The sequence below is a fragment of the Bufo gargarizans genome, chromosome 1, assembly GCF_014858855.1.
Source record: "Bufo gargarizans isolate SCDJY-AF-19 chromosome 1, ASM1485885v1, whole genome shotgun sequence".
Taxonomy (NCBI): Eukaryota; Metazoa; Chordata; class Amphibia; order Anura; family Bufonidae; genus Bufo; species Bufo gargarizans.
Window position 1 is genome coordinate 639122295 of NC_058080.1, and position 13013 is coordinate 639135307.

The 13013-nt window shown below is 41.3% G+C and overlaps 1 protein-coding gene across 1 annotated transcript in view; it reads left to right on the forward strand.

Annotated features, from left to right (window-relative positions):
- Nucleotides 1-809: 809 nt before the first annotated feature.
- LOC122935592 (uncharacterized protein KIAA0825-like) overlaps nt 810-13013 on the forward strand; it is a 252573-nt gene continuing 240369 nt past the window's right edge. Inside the window, exons 1-3 of the mRNA XM_044291366.1 lie at nt 810-894; nt 2870-3278; nt 9262-9421. Of these exons, the coding sequence (XP_044147301.1) occupies nt 3019-3278; nt 9262-9421 (420 nt within the window). The 5' untranslated portion in view covers nt 810-894; nt 2870-3018. The remainder of the gene's footprint in view (nt 895-2869; nt 3279-9261; nt 9422-13013) is intronic.

Genomic DNA, 13013 nt, shown 5'->3' on the forward strand with positions numbered 1-13013 from the left:
ATTTACTACGGTGAAATAAAACCCAAAAAACAATGGTGGAATTGCTGTGTTTTTGTGCTCTTCCCCCTAAACAAATAAGATACAACACATTGTCTGTGCCCCAAAGTGCGAAACAGTTCTGTAAACAATACTGCAACACCAACAGTTTGTGATTTTGCCAGAGCCTGCATGCCTCCAAGTAAATTCTCAATGCTCAAAGTCAAGTAGATCATGATTATGAAATGATGATGTGAAATTGAACAAAAAATAAAAAAAGCTAGTTTATGTTACGTTCCTATAATGTTCCTATGATGATAGCGCTCAGTCTTCGAATACATGATATCCCCATGAGACCTACACAACTTTTTCTGTTACTCCCTTTCAAACACCCTTACACCTGTGCACTTGAATCGGCCAAGTTTTGTGACTCTTAATGGCTTCTAAAAGAAAAATTACATTTATTACATGAATGAACTTTCATCCTTGAGAAACAGAAATCATTATTTGTTACAAGAGTTATGGAAACCAGGGATCCATTTCTAAATCACGGCTGACTGAAAATTGGTAAAATGTATAATTCTATTTTACAGTTTAAATGTCCTCCAATTTTTCCCATGTATTTTCATATAATTAATGCATAAATAGTGTCTGTAAGATTCTTTGGATTAATGTCCCTTTAATCTTCTTGCTAGTGCATATCAGCAGAAATACTGTGCTCAGATATTTGAGAAGAACCTTAATAAGAGCGGTGAGAGGCTTGGTGAACCAGGTTACCTCATTCATCAGTTCCAGTGAGCCCACCAATCATTCTTTCTCCAGTTTCACATCCTCAGAGTTTTCTTGATGTTTTGCTTAAAGCTGTACCAGAAAAATGGAACTTTACCAACCCAAGGGAGCCCAAAAAATACCAGAAAAGTAAGTGTTTGCCTAATTTAAGTTACTTTATAGTAGTTACACTAATATTTGCTCTTGCTGCTACTAAACATTTAGAATTATGATTTTGAGTTTTCAGACTTAATTTTAAAGGGGTTTCCCGGTAATAATTACTTTTTATCTAACGCCCACAGCCTGCCTGCTGAAAGAGAAAGTTCATAATTGCCTGCTCCCCACTGCTCTGGTCTTCCACGCTGCCTCCACTATGTCAGTCTTCTGGTTCCCATCCAGCACTTTATGGGCATAGTCACATGCTCGGCTACAGCCAATGCCTGGCTTCAGTAGTGATGTGCTACTTGTCGCTCATAGAGACGTATTAAAAGTTTTGACAACTGGCAGTCTGAGTGTTGAGACCCCCATCAGTCTCTAGAAAGAGGGGAAAGAAGTACGCATATCTCGCATTCTCTCTGTTTACTATAGAGGATGGAATCAAGAGCAGCCAGTAGATTTAAGTTGAGCTGGTTTTGTGCAGTGAATAGAGAGAGAACGCAATATGCGCACACTTCACTCCCATCGCTTTAGAGATTAGTGGGTGTTCAGCACTTAGAGCCCCACTGATCAAAACATTGGATATCTCCATCACAGATGAGTGAATTTCTTGAAATGAATTTCGGGTCCGATTTGCCAAAGTTTCCATTCAGGCCTGAAGGATATCTAGGATAACAGCTAAGCCATCTACAAGTAGCTTTTTTCAGGCAAATTATCCTTTATCACAGCAGACGATGTTACCTTTTATTACCTGAGAGGTCTTGGGGGGGGGGGGGGTTCTGGGTGGGTACTATTTCTGTTATGGAGAGAGCCTAGTATACATGAGGTATATTGTAGCCTAGGCAATGCTTCTCTTGGTTTCTAGGAAAATGTATGCTGATTAGCACTTCTAACATTTGGGTGCATGAAAAAGGCCCAGCTTTCTTTCCCTTTTTGTCCAGCAAGGAAATGTGAGTATATTTCCCAGAAACCCAAAGATATGCAAATTCCCTTACCAGCAGAAGATATGCTAATTTGTCTATATTTTCCTCAGAAACCAAGAGCAGTGTTGCCTGCCCGCATACTAGGCACTCTCCACAATGATGACATATCAGACATTTTTTTTAAGGATTAGTGACGCTTTAAGCAGAATTGTCCCATACATATGCAGTATAGGTTTACTCTTTGCATCTGATACCCAAGCAGTACTCAAGCTTATTGGAAGGAGGGCTGTTCAACTTAGCCAAAACAGCCCATAAAGCTTGGAATGTTGCTGGACTATATTATCAGCCACTGAGTACAAATTATTAGGTATTTTTACCCCATTACTGGGAGGTTATGGAAGCAGCGTAGCTTGTTCTGCTCTGCTGTTTACGTAGCTCCCATTTCCGACAATGGGAGTTACGGAAACAGCGGACCGCCAACCCCCTTGGCTGTTTTTGTAAGCCTGGCCACCTAGGGCTAGTGCTTAGTGCCGTTTCACTGTGCAAAATGGTGAGATGGGACAACCACTTTAATCCACTGGAATAGTTGTGGAAGGACCAGAAGCAGGCAGTTCATGGGAGGAAAGCACCAACATAGTTGACGCTGTTTTATATGTAGGAAGGAACTAAAATTCGTTCAAGCGCATATGCAGGACTATTAAACAATTATAAAAAAAAGTTTAATAGCAGTTTATTCCTGCAAAACGAGGTCACGCCAGTTACTGAAAGCAAAGGTTCACATACTTTTGGCACTCGGAGACATGTGATATTGAATCATTTTCATCAATAAACAACTAGTCTAATATATTTTATTCTTTTTGTTTGATTTGGTTATCTTTATCTACTTTTGGGACTTGTGTAAAACTCTGATGTACTTTTAGGTCAAATCTATGCAGAAATATAGGAAATTCTGAAAGGTTCACAAACTTTGAAGCACCACTGTATGTCCTTGAGTTACCAGAACATGGCAGCAACATATTAATTTTTTTTTCTTTTTCCTGGTAAAGACGTTACAAGATTGACAGCTGAAGCATTCTCCATTGTGATCAGCAAGCTACCTTCAGTAATTGCATGCCTGCCTCCCCCAGTGAAGTACTTCTACTCATTCTCAGAGAGAAAAATATCAGAGCAGTACTCTGTATGTAAGGATACAGGTATGGTTGTTTGGAACTTAATTGGTATTATATGTCATATATTAGAAGATGGAAATGCCATAGAACAAGCGACAGATACCACATTGTCTCGTTGGAGCAATGAAAGGCTCTCTAAAGTGTGTCGATGCTTAGAAAAGACCATTGGATTAAAGACCGGAGACCCCAAGGATGATCTACAGAGTGTATTTAAAGACATTGAAAGATTCCGACCAAAGTGGATTGAGGACCAGCTACGAAAAGCCAAAGTTCTAGGTTCAATCAGGTAAGAGACTGTTATTGATTTTATATATATATATATATATATATATATATACTCATCTCTATCTGTATACATCTTTACTGAAGCACATTGTGAGAGTCCTCTCAGCAGCAGTGCCTCTATTATATCATGTAATGTATAAAATGGTTTGCAAGCTACTAGAACATAGTATTGCATTTTTCAATTTTTCATCCATATAATCTGCCTTTAGTGTGGCATTTTGATTATTTCTTAAATGCTAACATTTTGAAACTTGGCCTGGAAACTTATTGGCATAAAGATTTTTACTGGATTTGATGTTTCTTAGCCATCTAAAAATGCAGGTATGTATTGCAGTCCTGTGAAGACCCTACTAAATGCCCTGCCAATCGGTTGGTAGCAGCCAGGCATAGTGTATATTGACGCATGTATGGTGTGAGGATTAAAAATCAGAATAGGAAAAGGGTTTGTCTAGTGCATACAGATGCGAAAGAAGGCAAAGATGGTTCTGCAATATCTATTCTTCATTTTCACACGTGCAAAGTCTTCTGTTGGATTGGGGTTAGATTGTCGACAAATTTCAGTTTTACCCCTATCGCTCAAAAATCACTCTGTAGAGAATTATGCATGGGATTTTGATAAATCTTACAATTTTTGCTTGGATAAATTTCCATGTCGTTTTGAGCACTGCCCATCAAGTTCCAACATTTCCCCAAATCATTTCCCTCATCATTTAGACATTTGTAATTTGATGTGCTCCTGAGAGAAACGCAGGTCGATTTCAGTCCCATTCGTTTCATACATTTCAGTAGTGGGAGTATGCATTGACTGAAGTAATTTGCAGTCCATTTCATGAGTAACAAAAAGCATCACTTGGGAAGTTAAGAATTCCATCTGACCCCCCAATTAAAAAATAGCTCAGAAAAGTACAACGGGGTGAGATTTATCAAGACCACTATTTAACACGCCGGTCTTAATCTCTACCCTGGTTGCATTAGATATGTCACAATTATTAAGAGGCACACAGTGTCAAAAAGCCCCAAAAAGTTTAAAAATATTGCAGCACTACAGTGTGCCTTAAACTGTGCAATTTTTTTGGTGCCAGTTTTCTGGTGGAAAGAGGATGATACATTTGTCCCAAGATGTCTTCATGAATATCTAAGGTGGTGGCTTACTTGATGCACTTTGTAACACCCACTGTGCCAACTAACCAGTGTGACTTTGGGCTAAATCTAAGGGTGTTGTTCAGGTGGTTCCCCTGGCATTCACCCTTTAACCCCTGTACACAGATCTGAACCTCACTGCAGGGATCAAACCAGGCCGCTACCTCCTGGAATAGTGCTGGTGTAGTTGACAGCTGACTTACAGGCGTCAGAGACACTGGGGCAAAGCACCAAAGACTCAGGCAAAAGGTGTAGCCTGAACAAAGTCCAAGGTAAGTTTATGCTGAGTACATGCGTATTCCAGATAGCAATTCCAAGTTTGGGGCAGGCTGAGTATGTGGTAAGTCCAGGTAGCAGTTCCAAGGTCAGGACAGGCGACAAGGAGCTGAATTGGTATACAAGCGAGGTACGATACATGGGTAATCAGACAAGAGATCATACCCTCGCTGGTTACTAGAGACTAGAAAACTTCAATGCTCAGGCAAGAGGGTGGATGCACAGCGCTGCTAAAGAGGGAGTCTGATCAGCACCTTAGTCAGCAGGGAAGGATTAAGTGTTGCCGTTAGTAGTGCTGAAAGGAAGTTCACTGAAGTTCAGAGCATTAGTCCCAATACACTAAGGGAGAGTAGAGTGACCCCCATGCTTGCAAGGGACAGCGTCAGACATGGGCCACCAGCCTAACAGGTAGTTTAGTCAGTTTTTCAGTTCCATGTGGCGAATTTGAAAAAGTTTTGAAGTTAAAAAGTTATTTAAATCTGATAATATGTAGGAAATGCACTCCTTCTGGATGGTCAGTCATAAAAATCCTCATCTTTGTCAAACTATTTTGTGTTGTAATGTTTTTTTTTTTTTAGCCCTTTGCCTTAATTGTGGTACAGCACATTGCAGATGTAAGTAGTTTCCCTTTTATCCCACATCGTCATACAGATCAATTATTATACACAGTAATATGTTATATAACACAGTGTAACGTGATAAAATGTTTTCCGATAGAAAGGAATACAGACAGACATAATAAAGTGATGACCTCTGCCGCACAGTGAATTTTAAGTAGTTTAGATGTGACTTTGACTTGTACTGAAAAAAACGTATAAAGTGGCAGCTGTATGTACCGCCTGTCGTGTACACTGCCTGAAAACATTACTATTCATTAAAATAACCTTCACTACAAAGTAACACCCAGGCTGTAAACAGTCATCTTGTATTTTAGAGAACATGCTGCCCAAAAAAAGTGAGGAAATGTCCGTCTTTGCAAAGTAATTTGTGGCGTTGAAGATTATTGTTTTTCATCATGGTGACCCTGACTTGGCTGGCTGGGTGCATATACAGATTAAGATGAATGCAGTTATTCCTTGGCTGAGGTCTGCCTCTTTCAGGGCACATTCTCCCTAATGACATGATTGATAGGCTATACCAAATACAGAGAGGAACTCATTAATCATAGCACTGACTGAATCCAATCATCTGCTTCACCTGCAAAGTGATGGACAGGAAAGGATACAATTCGGGTGATACACTCCTTTGTCAGAGGGCCCTCAACTTTTTCAATGTCATCTTCACGTACAAAATCCTCGGATAAAATAAGGTGGTTTGTACCTGCCATGAAATGCGTGGCATTGCATTGTCCTCCTATTGCCAAAGAAGGCCTTGCGGATTTGCAGAAGCCTCTTAATTATAGACCGCATATAGTTTAGGCCAGAGTGGTGGCTTTTTAGTATCCAAAAGGTACAATTAGACTTCACAATATTCTCTGCCATTAGCTCAGATGCTACCAAATCTTTACAATGCATCCTTACCATTACTAAGTTATGGAAAACGTTTTATATTAAGGTCAATGGAGCAGATTTAAAATAATCTACACACACTAGAAATATCAATCAGGGCATATCTAACGCATGGTACACGTGGCTTGATAATCGCAACTGAGGACTTTAGCTTGGACCAGTGTGTATTAGTAGATACTTTTACATAGGATAATATACTGCCTCAACACAATTGAAGTTATCTGTATAAGCACATGTTGTATATTTTCTCTGTGTAACTATATTTTGAAGGTGTTTTCTGGGTGTTTGATATTGAATCATAACGGGGCTCCATGAGGGAGCAAGAGGCCCTATACTGTTCTTGGATGGGGGACCTTTGCTGTCTGTTTCTGCCCCTAGTCCAGAAATCAGAACAGATAGCTCTTTTTTCTAACATGATTTGTAATGTTCAGCGAATCAAAATCGATCCGAATTTCAGGGAAAATTCGATTCGCTGAGGAGCCGAATTTTCTCTTGTTTCATGGTAACAAATGGATTTTCCTTGAAATGGGTTAAAAAAAATAAAACAATAATACTTACTTCATCTGTTTGAGAGCGAAGAGTCAGCCAATGCCATCTTGATTGACGATCCCGCATGAAATCCCATGCTTGGTGACGTATGGCGCCACCACACCAGCTGGCGTGATGTCATCATGGGCTGTGTAAGATTTCACGCTGGATTTTAAATCAAGATGGGGCGGCCTGCTCTTCGCAATCAAATGGATTATGTAAGAATGATTTAATATTTTTTATTTTTTTTTGCACTTTAATTTTACGTTAAACTCAGATGCTGCGATCAGCAATGAACGCAGCATCTAATGGGGTGCAATGATGGGGAGCGCCCCATTCGCCGTTCCCTGTCATTGCACCCACCACTTACAACTAAATGCGCTTCATGACCAAGTAATTCGTCATAAAGTGAATATTTTTGTAAAATTCGGCAAAGCAGCCGAATTGAATTTTGAAAAACTTTGCTCATCACTAATGATTTGCATTGGAGATCTGTCTATAGGTGCAGATTTGGGGGTGACTTTTTAGAGATACTTTGGCTACAGTGTGACATGGGATTGTTACTACCTACGGTATGCTCTAATGGAAGAGATTCTGTGAATACGATATGTCGGGTATTCAAATTTAGGCCTCATGCACATGACTGTGTCCATATTGTGGTCTTCAAACCATGGATCTGCAAATACGGATGCCTTCTGTGTGTAGTCCGCATTTTTCTCAGTCTTGTTACTAGAAATTACTATTCATGTCCATAATACGGACAAGAATAGGACAAGTTCTATAATTTGTGGAATGGACACATGGATGATATCTGTCATGTCTGTTTTTTTTTTTTTGTGTGGACCCTTAAAAGTGAATGGGTCCACATGCAATCTGCAAAAAACTTCAGATTGGACAAGGGCACAAAATATGGTTTTGTGCATGAGGTCTTAGACCTGCACACGACCTGCTCTGTCCGTTTTTTGGGCGGACCCATAGAAATGGATAGGACATAGTCTATTTTTTTATTAATTTATTTTTGCAGGAAAACGGAATGGACATATGGACACATTGTGCTGTCCGCATCTTTTGCGATACCATTGAGATGAATCGGTCCACACCCAAACCGCAAAAAATATGGATTGTATGCGGACCGAAAATATAGTCATGTGAATGCCCACTTATATTAATATTTTGTTTAAATCCAGAAGAGAAAATGTTCTTTTATTCTGCTGTATAAAAAATAGCATAAAAAGGAAGAATTAAGCCGCATGCGTTACTGAGATTAGTCATAAGGCGAACAGATAAAAATAACTTTCCAAGTGATTCTTGTAAATGAAACACCAATTTCTGTTGCAAAAGAGAGAACTGGTTTTCGTTTCATAGCCTTAGAACATAAAATCAACCCAAAACACACACATGAAGCTTATTGTACAAATTAAAGACCTTTATTTTCTGTTAATAAAAGCATTAGGAGCACTGGGCTTGCACTATTTACATGGGACTGCTTCTTACAGCCCTTACGTTATCCACAAAGCCTTTGTATGACATGCATTCTGGATATCTGGAGTGTTCTGTTATTTCTGGGAACTAGAATATTAATTTGTCTTTGAATTAAGATGTCAAGTGTCCTCCTCCATATCTGGATTTTTATAATATGCAAATGAGCCTCTAGGAACGGGGGGGGGGGGGGGGGGGGGGCATTGATCCTGCTCCTAGAGGCTCCGTTCTCCCACTTCTGGCCGTGCCCTGCTACACTTCATTGACAGGGCCAGGCACAGTTTGTCTCCGATGGCCAGCCCTGTCTCCTGGGGAAATTTTGCGCCGTCCCCTTCAGTATTTAGTGAAGGACGCTCGCCGGCTGCCGGCTTCACTCACTGCGCCTGTGCTGAATACTGAACGGGACTGCGCAGGCGCGAGATTTCCACTGGAGACGGCTGGCAAGCGGAGACCAACGGTGCCTGGCCCTGTCAATCTAGTGTAGCAGGGCACGGCCAGAGGTGGGAGAACTGAGCCTCTAGGAGCAGGAGCAACACCCCATCTGCTCCTAGAGGCTAAGTAGCATATTATACAAGTTATATTTTTTCTCAATAACTGCGGCAGGCAGTCAGATGGCACTAACATAGTCATGTTCAGCTGATATTAGCACATCGCTTAATACCCATTTTCCTGCTGACAGAAACCCTTTAACTTTTATTCTGCCAGGTTCTGCTCCTGCACTTTGAAGTGCTTTCTGTATGGAGCCGCTTCAGAGCCCCTCCTCTGTGCTCTGAGTGACAGCAGTCGCATCCAATCAGGGCACCACAACAGCTGTCACTCAAAGTGTATCAAAGTGTCAGATCTCCAGTCTTGTCCCATGAAAATATTTACAAAAATGTGAGGGGTGCAGTCCCTTTTGTCAGATAGTGTACATTGAAGAATACCTATAACGCATGATTTCCCTGCCTGCATCATGCACAACATTCTGGGTCCCGTCTGCCGGCAGCGCGCTCCAATATGACACATGATTACATTTCACAGGCACTTGTATCTGGCATTTTCTCTTTTTTCCAGTGACTTTGCGATGCAAGAAGACAGTTCAGTATTAAAAGACCAAGGCAGCAGGCTCGATCTGACTGAGCAGAAAATAAACATGATGGTCCTGGATATCTGCCACAAACCAGGTGGCAGCGAGTACCTGAGGCAAATTCATCACATCATCCAGCTCAATGAGGTAGGGAAACTGCCTTTTTGCCGAGCAATTAGGTGTGTAGTGGGTTGAGGCAGACTGTGCTGGCAGCTGAGCATCCGTCAAAGACGTGGTCATACTTTTTAAAGTCAGTAGCGGATTAGGCATTACATTACAATCGAATCTCTTTAATATTCCTGGCTTTTTAGTCACATTTTACAATATTATTCTTGTTGTGGGAAATTACAGAAGACACATTGAACATATTACACAATTGATATTGATCCTCATCTACAATACAATAGTCCGAATTGCACCTAAAGGGGTTGTGCAGCCAGTACATATTGATGACCTATCCTGATCAGTGGGGGTCCGATTTCTGGCACCCCTGATGACCAGATGTTTGAAGAGGCGGCGGCGCTTGTACGAGCGCTACTTCTTCTTCAAGATTACATTGCGCGTAGCCTTGCTTGCAGCAGCCGCGCAGTGTCATTTCAAGTGCTCGTCACATTCAAGTGAATGGATTACACTGCGCTTCCAAGACGACATTCGGTGTAATCTTGAAAGAGGAGGCTTGTATGAACCCCATCTCCTCTTCAAACAGCTGATGGGCGGGGGTGCCGGAAGTCAGACTCCCACCAATTGGATATTGATATGTGGGAAAATACGGATCAAATACAGGTGCGCATAACAGATTATTTATTTTTGGTTGTTGCATCCATTTTTGTTCCATGTTTTGCCACAAGATTTTCATTTTTCATTCTTGAATTTTTAATTGCTTTGTTTTTCGGTTAAAGGATGATAATTTATTTTTTGCTGTTTTTGTAAATGTAAAAAATACGTACGTTTTAGCTATGCAAACATAGAACATACATTTTAACCCTTTGTAACGGACCGTTTCAGCAGACAAGGGATTAAAATCCGTTTAGGCGATATGCCCCTTTCCGAGAGACAGGCACAGCTACTGCAGAACACCAACCTCCCGAACTGGATACAAAATAGCACTCCAAACTGGAACCTCGCAAATAGCTGTCAGCAGACGAACAGGAAAAGCGTCCAATCAGCTTACACTCCTGGCAATCAGTCTCCAACAGCATACAGGGATTCCCCCCAATAACGAGACAAGGCTCCGTCTTGAGGGTCAGCAGTGGTCTGAAGTGCTGGCACACCCAGCCTGGTTTTTATTACAGTTTTGCAAATACAGAACAGATAGAACATATCCCCACAATGCATCATGGTTTCCTCCTCTCTGTCTGGGAGACAACCGAGGGCAATCCAATTATCTCTCAGGACAAAGGGGAGGTCGCCAATACACACGTGGAGACAACAGGACAGACATCACCATTTAAACACACAATGGGACAATAGAATCACACCCACACAAAATCCTCCCCTCTGCCGATGATGATTATTTGAACACAAGGGCGAATATAATTATCAAAGGCAGAGAAATACAGTTTTATAAAACATATCACAGGAACCCCAAAACATGCAATAACCCCATAACCAATATATCCTCGGAACCGGGGGATCTGGGTGAACCACATGTCCAAAATTCACTCACATCCGTTCAGTAGTTTGGAAGATACAGTTACACTGAAAATATACAAGTTATACCGAAAATAGTCACTAATAAATGTGTCCCCTGTTTGGTAGTTTCAAACTACTGAATGATGTCTCTGTGCACCAAATACAGGCAAGATAGCACCGTGTTGAAAAGTCAGAACAGTGTCTGTGAGTTACAATGGCCGCTATCTATTGTTCACACCATGTGCTTCATCCAAGCAAGTAAGGCAAATGATGCAATCCAGGGACAGAGGGCTCCGTCCCAAGTGCCTTAAGACCCAATAACTTAAGGGACCATAATCCCAGGGCAGGAGGCTGGTAAACAGCCCCCTCCAAAACACCGTGGCGAGGTTGGTTTCGCCACACCCTTTTATGGGCTAACAACAACCAATACGGATCCATTAGAACATGCACCGTATCAAATCAATATGGATCTCTAATAAAGAAGTGTGAATTATCCCTACAGGATTACATTGAATTATTCATTTTTTTATTTATTTACCAAGTGTTTAGGCTGGGTCTACACAGGGCCTTTTTGATGAATTTTTGTGTGTAATATGCATTTTTGAGTTACCAGCTGACTAGTTTTTTTTATAGCGGAAACCACTATCACCATCTGCATGGAAAATTGTGGCTGATAGTGCGAAGGTAAAAAAAAACACCCTGGGGGAGATTTATCAAAACTGTAGAACTGGCTTTATTGTCCACAACAACCAATCCACCTTTCATTATTCAGAGCTCCTTTGCAAAATGAGAGAATCAATCTGATTGGTTGGTACGGGCAACTAAGACAATTTTCCTTTGCATCAGTTTTGATACGACCCCCTTTCCATGTAAACCCCTAGAGCCATTATATCCATGTTATAGTAACATGGTATATAAGGCCGGAAAAAGACATTTGTCCATCCAGTTCGGCCTGTTATCCTGCAAAATTCCTTCTCAACTCCAATCAGGCAATCAGAATAACTCCCTGGATCAACGACCCCTCTCTAGTAGCTATAGCCTGTAATATTATTACGCTCCAGAAATACATCCAGGCCCCTCTTGAATTCCTTTATTGTACTCACCATCACCAACTCCTCAGGCAGAGAGTTCCATAGTCTCACTGCTCTTACCGTAAAGAATCCTTTTCTATGTTTGTGTACAAACCTTCTTTCCTGCAGATGCAGAGGATGTCCACTTGTAACAGTGGGGGAGGCAAAGAAAATCCCAGCCACAACAGGGTCGCCAGTCACCCAGAGGAAACGAAATAGGGTGAGGAAAGAGTCCAATCAATAATAATTATAATAATTATTATTATAATGTGCAGTGATCCATATCAAATAGGAAGATCGGTGTGTTAGTAATAGTATATAAGAGAGCAATCAGTGTATGCCAGCATAAAAATTTGGTAATAAAATCTAACAATCAGTGCATAACCATATAAAGAAATATCTGAATATTTAAAAACCTAAATAAAGGTAAGTATACGCAGTGGTGTATCTTGGTTTTGTGCTGCCCTAGGCGAGACTAAACTCGGGCACCCCCCTAATATAAATTTGACCCACCCCTTCCTGTCACGGCCAAACCCCTTCCTCTGTAAACCCCACCCTTCCTCTTTAGGCTCCACCCTTTCCTGTTTTGCATAACCATATTAAGAAATTTATCACGATAACGATATATATATCGCAATAAATACCCGTTTAAAAGAAAAAAACACAAGGAGACGTTATACTGTATGGGGGCAGCCTCAACGAGACGTTATACTGTATGGGGCAGCCTCAACGAGACGTTATACTGTATGGGGGCAGGGGCAGCCACAAGGAGACATTATACATACTGTATGGGGGCAGACATAAGGAGACGTTATACTGTATGGGGGGCGGGGACCGGGGCAGCCACAAGGAGACACTAAACTGTATGGGGGCTGCCACAAGCAAATAGTGCACTCTGCACTGTGTCATAAATAAATGTGGTATGTGTGTCAGACTGTCTATGGTGGCCCTGGCCTCTCCTTGAGGCTGCCCCATACAGTCTGTATGGGGCAGCCTCAAGGAGAGGTCAGGGCCACCATAGACAGTCTGACACACAT